General features: G+C 39.6%; 2 protein-coding genes across 4 annotated transcripts in view; both read right to left on the bottom strand.

The window, feature by feature from the left end:
- Positions 1–6322, bottom strand: part of tnnt2a (troponin T type 2a (cardiac)) — an 11653-nt gene extending 5331 nt beyond the window's left edge. The window contains exons 1-8 of one of the 2 annotated variants that reach the window (XM_010766665.1): positions 6233–6322; positions 6072–6141; positions 5812–5822; positions 5425–5442; positions 4302–4394; positions 3165–3221; positions 1444–1473; positions 1171–1192 (exon numbers count right to left, since the gene is read on the bottom strand). In XM_010766665.1, coding sequence (XP_010764967.1) covers positions 1171–1192; positions 1444–1473; positions 3165–3221; positions 4302–4394; positions 5425–5442; positions 5812–5822; positions 6072–6109 — 269 coding nt within the window. In that variant the 5' untranslated portion in view covers positions 6110–6141; positions 6233–6322. The remainder of the gene's footprint in view (positions 1–1170; positions 1193–1443; positions 1474–3164; positions 3222–4301; positions 4395–5424; positions 5443–5811; positions 5823–6071; positions 6142–6232) is intronic. The other variant, XM_010766666.1, reaches the window with a different exon arrangement.
- A 391-nt stretch (positions 6323–6713) lies between these two features.
- On the bottom strand, positions 6714–13871 carry lad1 (ladinin). Of its 2 annotated transcripts, none has more exons than XM_010766668.1 (14): positions 13671–13871; positions 12793–12969; positions 12058–12328; positions 10718–10791; positions 9975–10146; positions 9627–9713; positions 9253–9296; positions 9122–9164; positions 8836–8885; positions 8645–8711; positions 8401–8535; positions 8200–8289; positions 7242–7358; positions 6714–7132 (listed from the first exon to the last, which is right to left on the bottom strand). In XM_010766668.1, exons 1-13 carry the CDS (start codon positions 13706–13708, stop codon positions 7269–7271), a joined length of 1338 nt encoding a protein of 445 aa, XP_010764970.1. In that variant the 5' UTR covers positions 13709–13871; the 3' UTR covers positions 6714–7132; positions 7242–7268. The 2 variants fall into 2 exon arrangements, with proteins under 2 accessions (XP_010764970.1, XP_010764969.1); XM_010766667.1 differs by having other exon boundaries at positions 7231–7358.
- Between the last annotated feature and the right edge of the window lie 1372 nt (positions 13872–15243).

Consider the following 15243-nt stretch of genomic DNA (forward strand, 5'->3'; position numbering starts at 1 on the left):
TCTCTGTCACTCGCCCCCTCCCTCTGGAACTCACTCCCACAACCCATCAGAGACTGCACCGACCTCACCCACCTTCAAAAAACTTACAAAGTCTCACCTCTTCAATCTGGTCTTTTAAAGTGTGTATTGTTTTTGTATTATTTGGCTTTTAACTTTAACTATATTTATTTGTTTGTTCCTTTCTTTTCTCTTCACTATATCTGTAAAGCGTCTTTGAGCACCTGTAAAAGCGCTAACAAATTAAATCTATTATTATTATAAAGAAAAAGTAAATCTGTTTACAGTTCTGTTTCATACGGGTGCTGAGAGATGTATCCATAGATCTCTTGTTGCTCTCAAAGTGCACCAGATTGATGCTTTCAACTTCAATATTTAAAAAAAAATCTTCCCAGGGGAGCATCCCCCCGGACCCCCTACAGGAGGTGAGGAGGTGAGGACCCCCCTAGGGGAGATGAGGACCCCCCTAGAGGAGGTGAGGTCCGCCCCCCCCACTCACACAATAAAAAATTGCACTTTACCCCTGCCTATATTTTGTGAGCTGATTATGGAGCCTTCATTGTAACAGTAATTCAGATGCAATTAGCCTATATAAAAGGGCTCAAATTGGAAGCACTGTCTGGGCCGTCTTTTTCACTCAATTCTGCAATAGGTAGATCTCGCCTTTCACCTAGGCCGAGGTCGGTGATCTTGGGCTTAAAAAGGTTGGTGACCACTGTTTTAGGGCTATCGTGGTGCTTCCCATAATGCTTTGGGGGATGTAAACAGGAAGTGTATTGGGAATAAGCATGAGGCACGTTTTTTAAGCCTGAAGGATTTGTAAACATGATGCAAAATGGCAACATTAAAGTATGCCAAATTACGCATTATTTTAGGCCTGAATGCTGTTTAAAGTACCTTATGTGCTAAGCTAATCAGCTGCAGGCAGTGTGAAAGATGACCACAGATATGAGTTCAGTTAAGTTGCCTAGATTTAACTTCATAACGGGTATTTGGTTTCTATAACTCCACTGTAGAGTCTCTCTCTCTCTCTCTCTCTCTCTACTCTACTCTCTCTCTCTCTCTCTCTCTCTCTCTCTCTCTCTCTCTCTCTCTCTCTCTCTCTCTCTCTCTCTCTCTCTCTCTCTCTCTCTGTGCGTGTCTCCGCGTGCGTGTATCAGGGAGTGTACTCACTTAAATTTCGGTTTGGCCTCCTCTGTTTAGAAAGAAAACAAGAAGTGTGAGACAAAAAACCAATGGGCTAGTCCGGACCACACACACAATATTACCAAAACATTCCATAATCCTAGCAGGAAACACCAGCAGGTAATGACAATGGAGCCAGTGTGTTCACTAAATTAAGCAGATAATGTATCTCAGGCTAATCCAGGCTGACTATATCCAAGAAAAACAGGGTAACATTTCCTGCCAACATTCATTTAATGTAATTTAGATCAACAGTGTTACCTTCTCCGTCCTCTGCTTCCTCTTCTCCATCTGTAACCACAATAAGATACTTGAGAGGCTTGTGTGAGTTTGTCAGTGTGTGTCAAATAAGTGAGTACTGACAGAAACACACAACTATATCTCATAAACAGATCTTAAAAGATGACAAATATCAAAATAGAGCACAGATGGCATCAGTTACAGTATTCTTATCTGTGCTGGTGGGTGTGGCAGAAGTAAAGTGTTGCAAGTGTCACAAATCATAATTATCAACGTGCCAGACAGGTTGTCTGGATTACTGTGAGATCACTCGCCAAAGAAGGAAAGGCATCTGTGACCTCTGAATAACACTCCACCAAACATTGTGAGCAAAGGCAGTAAAGGTTAGGCTGAAAGGATAGTAGCCATTTGTTCATAAACCAAAGCATTGGACACATTGAAAATTTGACCGTGTGTTTTTGTCAGAGTTACTATTATTCTCCGTCAGGAACCCATGAATCTGTTCTAAATGCTGTGCTCATAAGGCTAGAAGATGTTTATATTAATTTAAGTGAAAACGTTGTCCTGCTGATGGGACTCAAGTAGTAGTTTTTGTCCCATACGCACACCAAAGTATGTACCATCTCTCTATGTGTCTGTAAACGTTGTTTATTTACGAATGCCAACAAACAAGCAACTATATCACTTATAAAATGCTTGATAACAAAATAATTAATGTATTTGCCTATTTATATCAAGCAGAAGTTTACCCATTTAAAGCAGACAGGGAAAAGGATGTCAAATGAGGTTTGGTAAGTGTGCAGCAGACTCAGACAGAGCAAAAGATCAGGCAGGCCACAGCCGCCGTGTGGCGAGACCAACAGATGCCGGAGAGGGGAGTGGAAACGCCAAAACTGCAAGCACCAGGAGTGTGACCTTAAAAACATTTAGGACTTCATTCATAACTTTTTCTATATGTGTGGGTTTCTCAAATTCCACATCACACAGTTTAGGAACCACTGAGATAAAGGAAAAGTCTTTAGGACTCACCCTCAGGTCAAATCATGCAGACACTAACTATTTCTGAGATACAAAAAGTCCTCTTCTCAAGGTTCAAATTCTTAATTGTCATATGTGCAATATGTACAATGTAGTTTATTTAATTTAATGGAATGTAGTTTTGGCAAGAACAATCCTAAATGTCAGGCCCCACCAACCATGTGACATATAATAATAACACATCAGGTGACGCTTGGGGCGTTTGTCTCAATGTTATTTGTGTGAACAGATGAACAAACTGTTGAAATGTGTTATCTGTGAATGTAAAAACACCTTCCTGACACAAAGAGTGGATGGAATGATGACTTTGAATTAGACTAACATTTCTCCTACTTCTAATTATTGACAACAAGAGAGAAACGCCTGAACATTTTTGATTTAGAAAACACGGAATTCTGAATTATAAGCAGAGCCTTAGGGCTGGGGGGGGGTGGGTCCGTGGAATTACTTTCACCGAGTGGCGAAATGTTGTGACAGAGAGAGGAGGAACACATGAAGATTTTGAAGTAACTGAATACCGTCACATACCAAAGTGAAGTGTGACTGAACATTTTCCCACCCGTCTCTGAGTGATTGTTACAGATAGATTAATCATCGTTGCTTTGTTCCAACTCCACACTGAGATGTCATCTTTCTGCGTACGCGCTGACAAATTATCAACAGTGTCGGCACTGACAACATGTTTTCCCCTCCGAAACCCTCACCTTGCTCTTCATCGCCCTCTTCCTCTGCAGCAGGCTCGTCCTCCTCCTGCAAGGTCTCTGCCATTGTACGGGAAAATAATAACATGTCGGTTAGAAATCTTCACACACTTACTGGGTGTGATATTGACTCATTGCCTTACTGGAACCATAACTCTCCCTTGTCAATGACCTGTTATTTGTCACAAGGGCAGAGCTACTAACTCATAATTCAATTAGATTTGTTCTCCTACTCCTGCTATTACAGCTGCTTGTTTGCACTCGTCGGGGTCGTGCCCCCCCCCCCCCCCCACATTATTTAAATGTGGTGTTTGGATTGGATTGTACCAGAGTGGAAAGCTTGCCAGCAGATAACAGGGGATTAGTTCAGAATGACCCACCTCTGGAATTTAAAGCAGACGGCACTCAAGAGCTGGTGAAGTTAAAGTCAAATATAAAACCTTATCAGGTGACGCATGCGGAAATATCTCCATCACTGGCGGCGCAATGAGACTGACTTTGTGGACTCAGACAATGGTTTGTTTTGGCTTTTGACAAGTTGTAATCTACAGAGGACAAATCATGACGATTATTTATCATAAATAAATATGTAAATCCCTTAATATGCAAATAAATAAAGACATAGATATCTAAATAAATGTGACAACAAATGCAGAATAGAACTAAATGACTCAACGTCTTAAACTGTATTTTTTATTCTATGTAGCCTACATTTTCATGTATATATTTTTGTGTTTCTTTGTTTAGACTTTTATAATTGTCTGTGTTTTTATGTTTAAGAAGTTTTTATATATTGGTGTTTTATTTATTGATTAATAAGTCATGTTTTTTTCCTCCCACACCAGAGTCCTCACTTGCCCAATGTAAAAGAGATATTGTTCAGTATTACATCTCACTACCTGTATTGGTCTTGAGCTTCGCAGGATAACTGATAGATTTGTATTATATTTTAAAACCAATTTAAAGGCTGTGCGTGTACGTAGAGAGCTCCATTAAACTACATGTGGTGGCTTATATTTCAGATTTAAAGGGTGTTGTTAAAAGTAGAAAATCTCCTGCTACTCTGCAATGCTATGTCCACAAAATCAACCGTCATGTACAGTTAACAAATATGCTTTTAGCTCAAAGCACAAGCATTACCTTCCTCCACCTCATGATTTTCTGCCTCCACCTCTTCCTCCACCTCTTCTTCCACCTCTTCTTCCACCTCCTCCTCTACCCCCTGCTCCCCTGCTGAGCAAAAGCACAGATCCGTTTAGCAAAGCAGCCAGCAGCCAGCAAAACCCAGAAAGAAAGGAAAGATAGAAAAAGCATTGAAACTCAATCATGAATGATTTTGATGTAATAATCATTCATGACTTTCAGTCACAGCCAGTGGTGGAAATTAATCAAGTGCATTTACTTGAGTACTTTAATTAAGTTCAAGTTTGCGGTATTCTAACTTTACTTAAATATTTTGGTTTTCATGTCACTTTCTACTTTTTCTTACTCATTCAAAGGAATGGGTAATATTTTGCTCTTCACATATTAGCAGTTGTTGTTACTACTTTCCAAATTATAATTGTTACATAAAAAATATATTAAGTTAATGATCCAATGCTTTGTTATAATTTAAACTGTCAAATATTTCGTACAAGTCTGCCAGTTTATGCGATTAATCCATATGTCCTTGACAAAATTATAAATGCTAATCTATAAATCGTACTTACCAACTGGCAGTATTATTTTTGAAAGCAGACATTAAGTGTACTCAAATTACTCAAGGTAATAGTGATGACACCTTTCTTTTATTTACATTTTTAATTTTAATAAAACAAACAACCTATAAATTATCAATAAAATAATCAGAAGATTAATGAATAGAATATATGAGCCTATTGTGATAGTCCTGTCAACAAATGTAATAAAATAACCTCAAAGTAATCCCAATCAAATTATATATTTCATCACAGCAACTGTTTTTTTTTTTATAAATGACAACTGTCACTTCTTTATTTTTTTATTTCCGATTAACTTTACATACTTTTACTTACTTGTAAATGCTGGACTTTTACTTGTAACAGAGTATTTTTTACTGTGTGCTATGATTACGTTTTTCCTAAGTAAAGCATCTGAATTCTCCAGCACTAGTCACAACAATGTCATTTTAACCACAGGCAGCCTAACCTGACTGTTGATGTGTATCACTGCTGTTGTTCTGGTAATACTGAGTCATAACCACTAATAATTCCTTGGTTAACTGATTAGCTTAAAAGTCCCATACCTTCAGCGGCTTCCTCTTCTGAATCACACAGCCAGGAAAATACACAAGAGAGGGAAAATACAAATATAATGACATAGGGAGAAAGTAAAACATGTTACACACAATCACAATCACTTATGGTTTTACTTATTACAATCAATGGAGGTTAGAGGAAGATAAAATCATTAAGAAAAGACCTGGAGTAAATACCTTTAACACTTGTTGATTTGCCAAAGAAAATCAATCTAGTGCAATCTTTGGCTCAACAAGAAATTCTTAGATTCCTAAATAAAACTCACTGGATTACCTAAAGAAAACATCTATCCAAACTACACAGCTTTAGTTGAAACAGTATATCACATCTTTCAGTGCTGATATTACTGTATGTGATGAGTCATGAGTACTCACCATCCACCACCCTGTGGAAAATAGACACATACATTTTTATTCTGTGACAAACTCATCAGTCATCATCACATTACATCAACATACATCTGCCCTTTCAATAGCTGTAAAGAAAACTCCATGCCTGTCCATGCCAGGTATGTTGTGTAACAGGGTATGTCCTTTTACAGTTACACATGACACATGTACGGTTCGTTCATGCAGAAACATTAGACACGTTTAATTGAGCTTTTTTATGATTAATACAAATTAAAACAACCTACTCCTCATACTCCTCAACCGCTTCCTCGTTGTCAGACATGACAGGGAGCGCTCAGGTGGGCAGAAGTGAATCTGAACGTTAAACAGAGTCCATCAATGAACCTAGAATAATTTCTCAGCTTTAAATCAACATATTATGAGAGAAATACCGAGCTAAACTTACCAGAGTAAGAGCAATGCAGAAAGGGATCTGATGGAGAGGTTTAATGTGCAGCAGAGGAGATGTGGCTGCCCTCTCTAATGAGAATGTGGGGTGACTATCGGGGGGTAAAGGGACACACTGCGTGACGGGGAAGAGGCTTTAGGACCCCTTGTTGTGTTATTAATAACCTTTTAGATAGCATGTACTCTCCTTTATCATCATTCCCTAAAAAGGCCACTGTGTGAGTGTGCAGTGCCAAAAAGATCCAGATAAAGCCACAGTCGCCCGCAGAAAATGACCCACAAACCACACACACACATTCTGTCACCCATGTAAGGCAACCTGCCACTGACACGACACAGGCTTCCCACTCTTATCTACACCCCCCCCTCCCGGCAGATAAGTGAAGTTACAGAGTAAATATGCATCTAACGCTAGAAAGTGTTTCAGTGAGCAATTCAAATACATGTATGACAGACATTTGTGGTAATAAAATATTTTATTTCTTAGACATATTGCCCTCAATGGAACAAAACAAAATGTATATTATGGCAGATTTAACAAAAACATTCAATTTCGACTCCAGAATTCCCACGATTCAGTAAAAAGTATAGCCGTCATTAGCCTTAAGACCTTCACCGTTTTAAAGTGCTAGAACAATTACACAAAGTAAGTTAGGCAAATAGCTGAAGAGTTTTAAAACACATGTATCACTTTTCTTCGCCTCTCTTTACAGAATACTCTCCCTCACACAGTAATTATTTTCAGTGTTTGACACATTTGTAGTTCAAGAAGTGATGCAGATGTGTATGATTGTAAAGCGTCCTTAATTTAAAAGCAGTATTCTATTGAAATAAAAGAATCAGTCAGTCATGGCATCCAATAATCTTCCAGTGCTTATCGTCTCCTCTCTCCTTACTCCTACAAACAGCAGGCACAAACAGGGAAGAAATATTGTTAAATAAACACATTTCATGTCATATTTGAATATATTGCTATGGAAAAGCGCAGTTTGGGACCTTCAACGTGCCTGCCGACCATAATAAAAGGACAGCCTTCACTTGTAGATTTTTCCAGGCTGGGCACTGTCCTCCTCTCTCTTCTCAAACAGGCTCCTCTTACTGGTGATGTCTACATTTCTCAAGTCCTACAAATAGAAAATTAAAAGCTTATTTCAACAACACAAAGCCCTCGATAAACAGGCAGAAAAGACAAAACATAAACTCTCTGAATATACCGTATATATACATACTGATATTTGTTAGCCTTGTTTTTCTATAAAGAAGTATAAACCAGTAAATCTGCATATACAAAACAAAATAATACAAGTCTATCTTATATATTTAAATATTTCTGTAATTATACATTCTAAGCCTATATTTAATGTTTGTTCTATTTAATTACCCTTAAAACTTATGTTCATTTGCAAAAATTGTTTTAGGATTTTTTGTTACCCAAGTTTAATTTACACAGGGAACACAAAATAGGTTTTACCATGTGGTTATTTAATATGGACCATTTATTTATTCAAATATCAGAAAACATGCTTTATTGTGATAGGCTTTGTTATTCACATATTGTACTGTAAACATCCCACAAATGGCCAACACAATAAAGGAAAAGATAATGTTGCTTTCAGAATAAAATAACTGAGGTTGGCCATGCATTTAAAAATCATAAATAATTGTTATCGTATGGAGTTATCTGAAATTGTTTGGTCAGAGTTGACTAATATGGGGTTGGCAGCAGGAAGAATGCAAATATACTGTGTGAGGCATTCATTTCCCAGTGAAGCTGAAAGATTGCTACTGCCCTCTGGCTGCTACACTTGTGTAACTTCTTAAAAATCTTAGATACAGTGTTGAAATGGGGGGGGAACTTGGCAGCAGACAACACGTATTGGGCCGCCAGCTCTAAACACTGAAATATCTGGCGGCCCTTCAGGTTGATAACCGGACAAAACCTAAGTTTATTAGTAATGGTCTTACTGTGGGATTGTGTGAAGACCCGGTGTTGTTGGTCTTGGTGAGCCAGTTGGAGATCCGGTCTGACATTCCGGATTTGAAGCTCCTAAATTCCTGTGAATTTCCGACAGAGATGGAAAACAATCAGAAGCCATACCTGCTAATTATCTCAGTGCACTGCTGGGACACGCTGATCTGATGGGTGACTGTGATGAATGGCTGTACCTGTCTGGAGACCCCGGGGCTGGGGGGGCCCGCTCCCTGCTGCTCCTTCTCAAAGAGACCCCTCTTCCTGGACACCTCGTCCAGCAGGAACAGAGTCCTCTGGGTGACGTCTGGAGAACGAGTCACTTCTCCCTTCTACGCACATATAGAGTTTTTACAAAATCAGCGTTCAGAGTAAGAAAACGACGGTTAGTTGTTTAGTTTCTGGAGTTGAATTATTGTGTTTTGTTTCAGAGAGTCTCACCTGTGCAGCCTGGGCCAGTCTCTCCATCTTCTCCTGGATGGACCTGGAAGAAATTCTCTGCTTGGAGCTGGATAAAATGAGAGCACATTGAACAAGTTAAGCTGTGTACACTCACTTTTATTAAAATAACAATATTTCAAACTTTACGCAGAAGTAAAAACAATTATTATAATTCAATAATACAAACTCACTGTCTCTGGAAAGATGATGTTTTGTCTTCATCTTCATGTTGGTCCTGGTCCTTGATAATTAACATTAAAAACACTTTCAATCACATTTTGTCAAAGGTTGAAAAAATTGTTGATGCACTAATCAGCATGTCTGATCTATAAACCCAGACAATATAGATGGAATACCTTAAGATACCATACCGACAAGAATATAGCAATGTGATAAATATGACCTTTACAGACATTCAGTTTTGTGGATTTTTTTAGTACATCACAAACAAATAATATCATTAAATTAAAGTCTTACTGTGTTTGATTCAAACTTCTCGGAGGCCATCCTCACACTTGCACTAAAACAAAATAAAGCAATCAGCGATCAAACTGATGTAGACTTAACACAAAGTCACTCAAAAGATAATCACAAGCATGTTTCCTTACCTCCTCCGCAGCGGTGCACTCTCCTCTTCCTTCTTCTTCATCATCTGTAGAGCACCAGAGTGTATGAGTTTGTTAGCTACTTAGTCCTTACAGTCGTCCAAACATCAGCAGCTAATGACCAGCACAGCCCGTCTCTCGTGATGAGTTAGGGTGTTAACAAAGCAACGCGTCAGCAGTAATAGCTTCTCAATATTGCTCCAGCTATTAGCATAACCCTGAAGCTCGAGAGCCACAAGCAAATTACTTGAGCTGATAGTCGAACAGCTGATGCGAGATTAAATCGTGTTTTAACAGTCAAATAGGCAAAAGTGAATGTTGGCATTCAGCCAAGAGAATGTGTGTGTGTTGGATGTGTGTGTGTTGGATGTGTTTACCCTGAAAGATATAGTCCTGGAGCTCTGTCTGACAAACGCTGGTTCGGACGTCTGTTCGAAGTTGGAAGGAGAGCCATTCACAGTGGTCTGAGTTAAAGTAAAGAAAAAAACTGTACTTCCCCATATGATCAGATATCATTATTTGGAATTAAAAAAATACTATGAGCATGTCTTCTTTCATTCAAGGAGGTAGATCCAACTATAGAGCCAATTTGTTCTCATCTACATAAAGACTGTACATTTTACCCTTAACACCAGAGGGTGCTGCTGCTTTATGAACAATGGTGTAAGCAATTAGCAGCCAAAACATGAAGCCTAGGTTTATTATTTCATTGTGTGTTAAAATACCTCCTGTGTGTGTCCATTCTGAACAGGGCTCTGAGCTCCCCCAGGAGAGGGGCTCTGGCAGGGAGACGGCCAGTGTTCTTGAGGCGAGAAGGGGGTCGTCGGAGAGCGAGGGCTCATGGGACTTGTGCACCCGCTGGCGGAGGAACCTTTGTCGAGTGAGATGGACACAGAGCTGCAGCACCAGAAACACAGGTGGACTAAAGGTCAGTGAAAGATGTGGAACCAGTTCCAACTCACAGTACAGCTGAAGAGTATTAAAGTCCATAATGCACTCCATTCACCCTGAGACTCCTTTTGTTGATTTGTGTGTCTGTGTCTATCCTTGGAATAATAGAGGCTGACTTAAAACTCAATACAACATATGGTGTGGGGAATTGTTTAAGCCAATCAGAAAAACCAGATGTTCCGGGCTGCCTCAATGACTAGTTCCTTAAATGTCATAGACAATATGCGCAAGATTGCATTAAACATGTGATATTAAACCATACACCATGTCTAGATAAATGAAGCCTGGTTTGAAAGCACATTATGCTTGTCTTCATATGGTTGATATTCAAACAATAAACTCTTGACTTTGGTTGTGTTTTCAATGTTTACACCCTTCTCCTCTGCTGAACTTTAATTTCCGTGCCTGAAATCAATAACCTTTATCTTATCTTGAAATAAAGTTTGATCTATAATTGATCCGTCCCGATGACTCATGTTAAATAAAAGAACGTTAGACAGAAATGGTGCTTGTTAACCTGACAAACTTGCGAGCCCGGTCGGACGACGGCTTGGGATCGAGGTCTTTTCTCGACGATTGTCCATTTTCGGGCTAACAAAGACAAGAAACAGGAAAGACGATCAACATGAGCGCTCAGCATTCAAGCTTTTGAACAGAGCCACCTGAGACACGCCTTGCATGACATAACATTTTGCAGTTATGGCCTAATTTGCAGATGCCCTGAGTTAGAGCCGCCTGCCTGTGTAATAAAAGATAAAGCTGACAAATGACCTTAAGTACGCCTTATCAAAGTTTTACAGAGGATTTGCATGGTCACTGGATTCACAGGAATAGTTTGAGCTCAGTACACCAACAATCTTTATAACTAACAAGTACTTATGACATGCAAGTGTGTGAGCATTATACACTCTCTCTATGTCTAGCTTTGTTCACCTAAATAGCATTGCTGAGTCTTTCCATATTTACAGAACTTGATACATTAATATCTTTCCTTGGGGGGGAAAGTTGTTTTTGTAGAATCTAGAAAATGATTAACATGACTCTCCCTCCGTGAGGGGTAACAGTTAACTGGGATTAAGCTCACTGCAGGGTGGCTCAAATGGTAGCACTGTGTTGTGACTGAGTGACAAATCAATAGTTTGGATTTGAGTGTTTATCTGTCAAAACCTGTCTTTCAGTGAAGCCACTTTATTTTTATTGCTAGCAGCATGGCTGTTGGTGTACCAATGTTGAACTGTTGGTTCACTACTTTGCCTATATTGAAATATATTAATAACAATGGAGGGATTGCCATAACATTTGGACACGACATGGATGAACACAAGAAGATGAATCCTAATGATGTTGGTGATTCCCTCTCCTTTCTTTAGCCCCACTAGCAGGTAAAGTATTCACTTATCCTTAAATTAAATATAAAAAAATGTACTGCCTAGATTAACACAAAATGTAGTACTGACATTTATGGTTTTCAGACAATGTTTCCTTTGGTAATACCATGATGTTTCATCTATAAGCATAACCGGTTCAACATGTATATTTGTTGTATTCTTTGGTTTAGACCAAATACCTGCACAACTACTGACACCCCCTTCAGCCTCAGTATAGTATACTTTATGTTTGTATACTTATAATATTTATATTGACAATTAGTTAACATACTATACTAAGATATTGAACTTGCCATTAAACCTCCTTAACAGCAGCATATTAGCATTTAGCTCAAAGCACGGTGTGCCTCAGTACTGCCTCACAGAGCTGCAAGCATGGCTGTAGACTCTGAGTCGTGTTGTCATATAACTATGATAACCACATTTTAATTCAACTAAACTAAAGGTTAACAAATGACTCTGGTCTTACTTGTCTGTTAGTGCTGGTGCTGTTGGTGGGGCTGTAAGAGGCTGGTTTTTCGGGTGGTTGTGGTTTGGATGTGGCTTTGACAGGGGGCAACGCACTGCTCTGCTCCTCCTCCATGTCCCCCAGTAGCTCCACCCTGGCTTCTCCTCCGCAGGCCTCCCCTTCTTCCTCCCCTACCTCCTTCTGTCTTCTCAGCGTCTCCACATGTCTCATCCTCCTTCTTTCATCACGGGTACGCAGCATCTCCACAAAGTCTAGCTGTATCTGCTCGGCACTGAGAAGAAATAAGTAAAAGCACACATGTGAATGACAGATATATGATGGATTATCAGGAGGGTCAGGACTGTCCCTCGTGTGTCTGATCAGGTTTCTTTAATTAAGACACCCTACAGTTCCTCTCTCTTTGAAGGCTGCTTCAGGAACTCGGCTTGTGGTGTTTTTGATAGCTTTTCATACTTTCAAAGCTTTGTTTCAGGTTTCTTTGTTTGTTTGAAGAGTATAGATGACACACTCCCATAGGGCAAAAGTGTCTCTCCTGAAATCCATCCACTAAAATTGCTTACCATCAAAATACATGGACTATAACTATTAGCATCCCTATGGCCCTGTAACATACAATACAATTGAGGGACAAACCGAGAAAAGAGAAGAAGAGCAGAGCAAACACCAACCGCAAGAGTATCATTTTCAGGGACGAGTACAAATGAATAAAGGTCTTCAATAAATTGTTAAAATAACCTGCTGAGGCCCTGGGACATCTCACTGTTGGACACAAAGGTGCTGTCACTGGTGGGTGTGTCTTTGGTTGTTGGGCTGAGGTCATCACCAAGTTCGGTAACGTTGGAGCTCTTCACCCTCCTCCTCCTCTCCCTTTCCACCTCCTCCTCATCCTCCACCGTCCATTGCCGCGCCAGGCTGAAGAAAGTCATAATGCACATAGTAGACGCACATCATAATCAGGTAATGTGGACGTAAAACAGAAAATGAAATCTAGTACTAAATTATGTCCAAAATGAAAGCTATAATTCATCTCTTGACATTCATCCAATTACCTACTTGTTTTGGTTGATAGATATAGATAGATTACTGTTATAACGGTTACACATAACCTGCTTTACTTGTTCATCAACTGTAAATGTTAGACTACAGTTGGTTGCTTGTCTGAACAACTTTAAATGGACCATAAGGTCTAATGTTATGCAGGATGTGTGTAGTAAACACATCAGGTTAGTTAAGACACAGTGCAGAAGGGTAAGACGGTAGGCTACACATTTTCCAGTTATCTCTAGACTTTAACCTGAAAAAACAACAACTGTGACTTCATTCAAACTAAGAAAGTTAGAAGTGCCTATAGGCTACTAACAATGATAACAAAGGAGATAGGGAACCACTCACTGTTTCATAAAGCTTCCAAGGGCACACAACACATCTGAACAGATATAATAATATCCCTAGATGAATATTATAAACTAGGCCTATGTTTTGTCCTGCTGAGAGTGATACTTTTCTGCTAGTTCAGTGACTAAAGTTAACCTCCATAACATATAAAGCAACAGCTGCAGATGGAGCGCTTAACCAAAGGTGTCATATTCTCTTAAAACAACAGATAATCTTACCTGGACAAAGCCGACCAGTTCTTCCGACTGATGGACATATTGGACGAAAACAATAATTTCCAGGCGCACTTCGCTCACTCAGGAAAGAGTCGACTGGCTGGCAGTGTGAGGGCGGCAGTCAGATTACAGTCAGAGTCGCACGAAGCTGTCCACCTTTACCCCGGTGCAGGAGTCACGTGACTGCAAAGGTAAACTACCCACCTGAAAGAGAGAGAGAGCGTGTGTGTGTGTGTGTGTGTGTGTGTGTGTGTGTGTGTGTGTGTGTGTGTGTGTGTGTGTGTGTGTGTGTGTGTGTGTGTGTGTGTGTGTGTGTGTGTGTGTGTGTGTGTGTGTGTGTGTGTGTGTGTGTGTGTGTGTGTGTGTGTGTGTGTGTGTGTGTGTGTGTGTGTGTTGCGCATATGACACCTGTTTATTTAATAGGCAATATCTGAAATTTTTTGTAAAATGCTTTAGCAAAGATATGTTTTGTTAATGCCAATAAAGCTTTTTGAATTGAATTGCCGCTTTTAGGAGAACTGCATGGAGTGGCCGTTGCACGCTTTTGTGCATTTAAGCTAACATGTAAGCTAACAATACACAGTGATTATTAGCCTAATGGTAATGTAAATCAGTATGGTTAAAAGACAATAACGTTTAAATAACTGAGAACAACACAAGGCTCAAATAAATACTTTAAATAGAAATAAAGATAAAAGAAAATAGCTTTTTTTTTGGTGAGAAATGTCAACGGATGTTGTTGGTTCAAACTTTACCTGTAGCCTATGTTTGTATCTGTGTAACTTTGCTTTGTGTCAAACTGTGTGCTGATGCTTTGTTGCAGTAAGTCTCTTTACATGAGTCAGACTGTTTGCTGTGTGTGTGTGTGTGCGCGTGTGTGCGTGTTTGAGGCCACACCTGTCCTCAGAGCCCAGTCAGTGTTTCGGACTCTGACCTTTATGCAGTCTATGACTGACCCAGGCGCTATATTATGTGTAGACCATATTAACACAATAAACAGGATGAGCTACAATCCTAACTAGAGAATGCAATTCCTGAAGAAATTGCTAGTGGGAATGCTTTATGCTGAAAAGCTGACGCTAAACTGCTATGCTGAAATGTAATGTGTAAGAAGAAAGTGAATCATTTAGATTGAAATGATACATGAACACTGGGGGCTTGAATGTGTGATGACGAGAGAAGAAAAGAAAGTAAAAAGGCTTGGAAAAGCAGCAGAATATTTGAACTGCAAACTTTTGATGACATCCCATAATACGCTTAGATACGATAATGGCTGCAACGTTACCAAACCTGTGAAGTTTTGGGCCGTTTGGAGCATTTTCACTGAAGTTATGAGAAAACCGTGTTTCATGTTGAGCATTGTGTTGCCATGGCAACGGCATTTGAAGAAATCTCAAAACTGTCCCGTAGATGTCTTCACAGCTGGACTGTGAGAACACATGTGAAGTTTGAGCACTTTTTGAAGATTTTCATAGGAGTTAGCGACATAGTCTTTTATGGCGAGGGATGCGTTTCCATGGAAACGGCATATGATGACACCCCATAATTGACGTAGAGCTGTTGAGGGCTGGACCGT

Source organism: Notothenia coriiceps, unplaced genomic scaffold (genome assembly GCF_000735185.1).
Source record: "Notothenia coriiceps isolate Sejong01 unplaced genomic scaffold, NC01 NC01_scaffold00003521, whole genome shotgun sequence".
NCBI classification, from domain to species: domain Eukaryota; kingdom Metazoa; phylum Chordata; class Actinopteri; order Perciformes; family Nototheniidae; genus Notothenia; species Notothenia coriiceps.

Bases quoted from the DNA above. Each gene is read 5' to 3' on its own strand.
- lad1 (XM_010766668.1), bottom strand. From the start codon at position 13,708: ATGTCCATCAGTCGGAAGAACTGGTCGGCTTTGTCCAG. The intron at 12,970-13,670 runs GTAAGATTATCT...GACTTTCTTCAG, and splicing joins AACTGGTCGGCTTTGTCCAG to CCTGGCGCGGCAATGGACGG. The intron at 8,290-8,400 runs GTACAGCCATTC...GGAAATTCACAG, and splicing joins GCCCCGGGGTCTCCAGACAG to GAATTTAGGAGCTTCAAATC.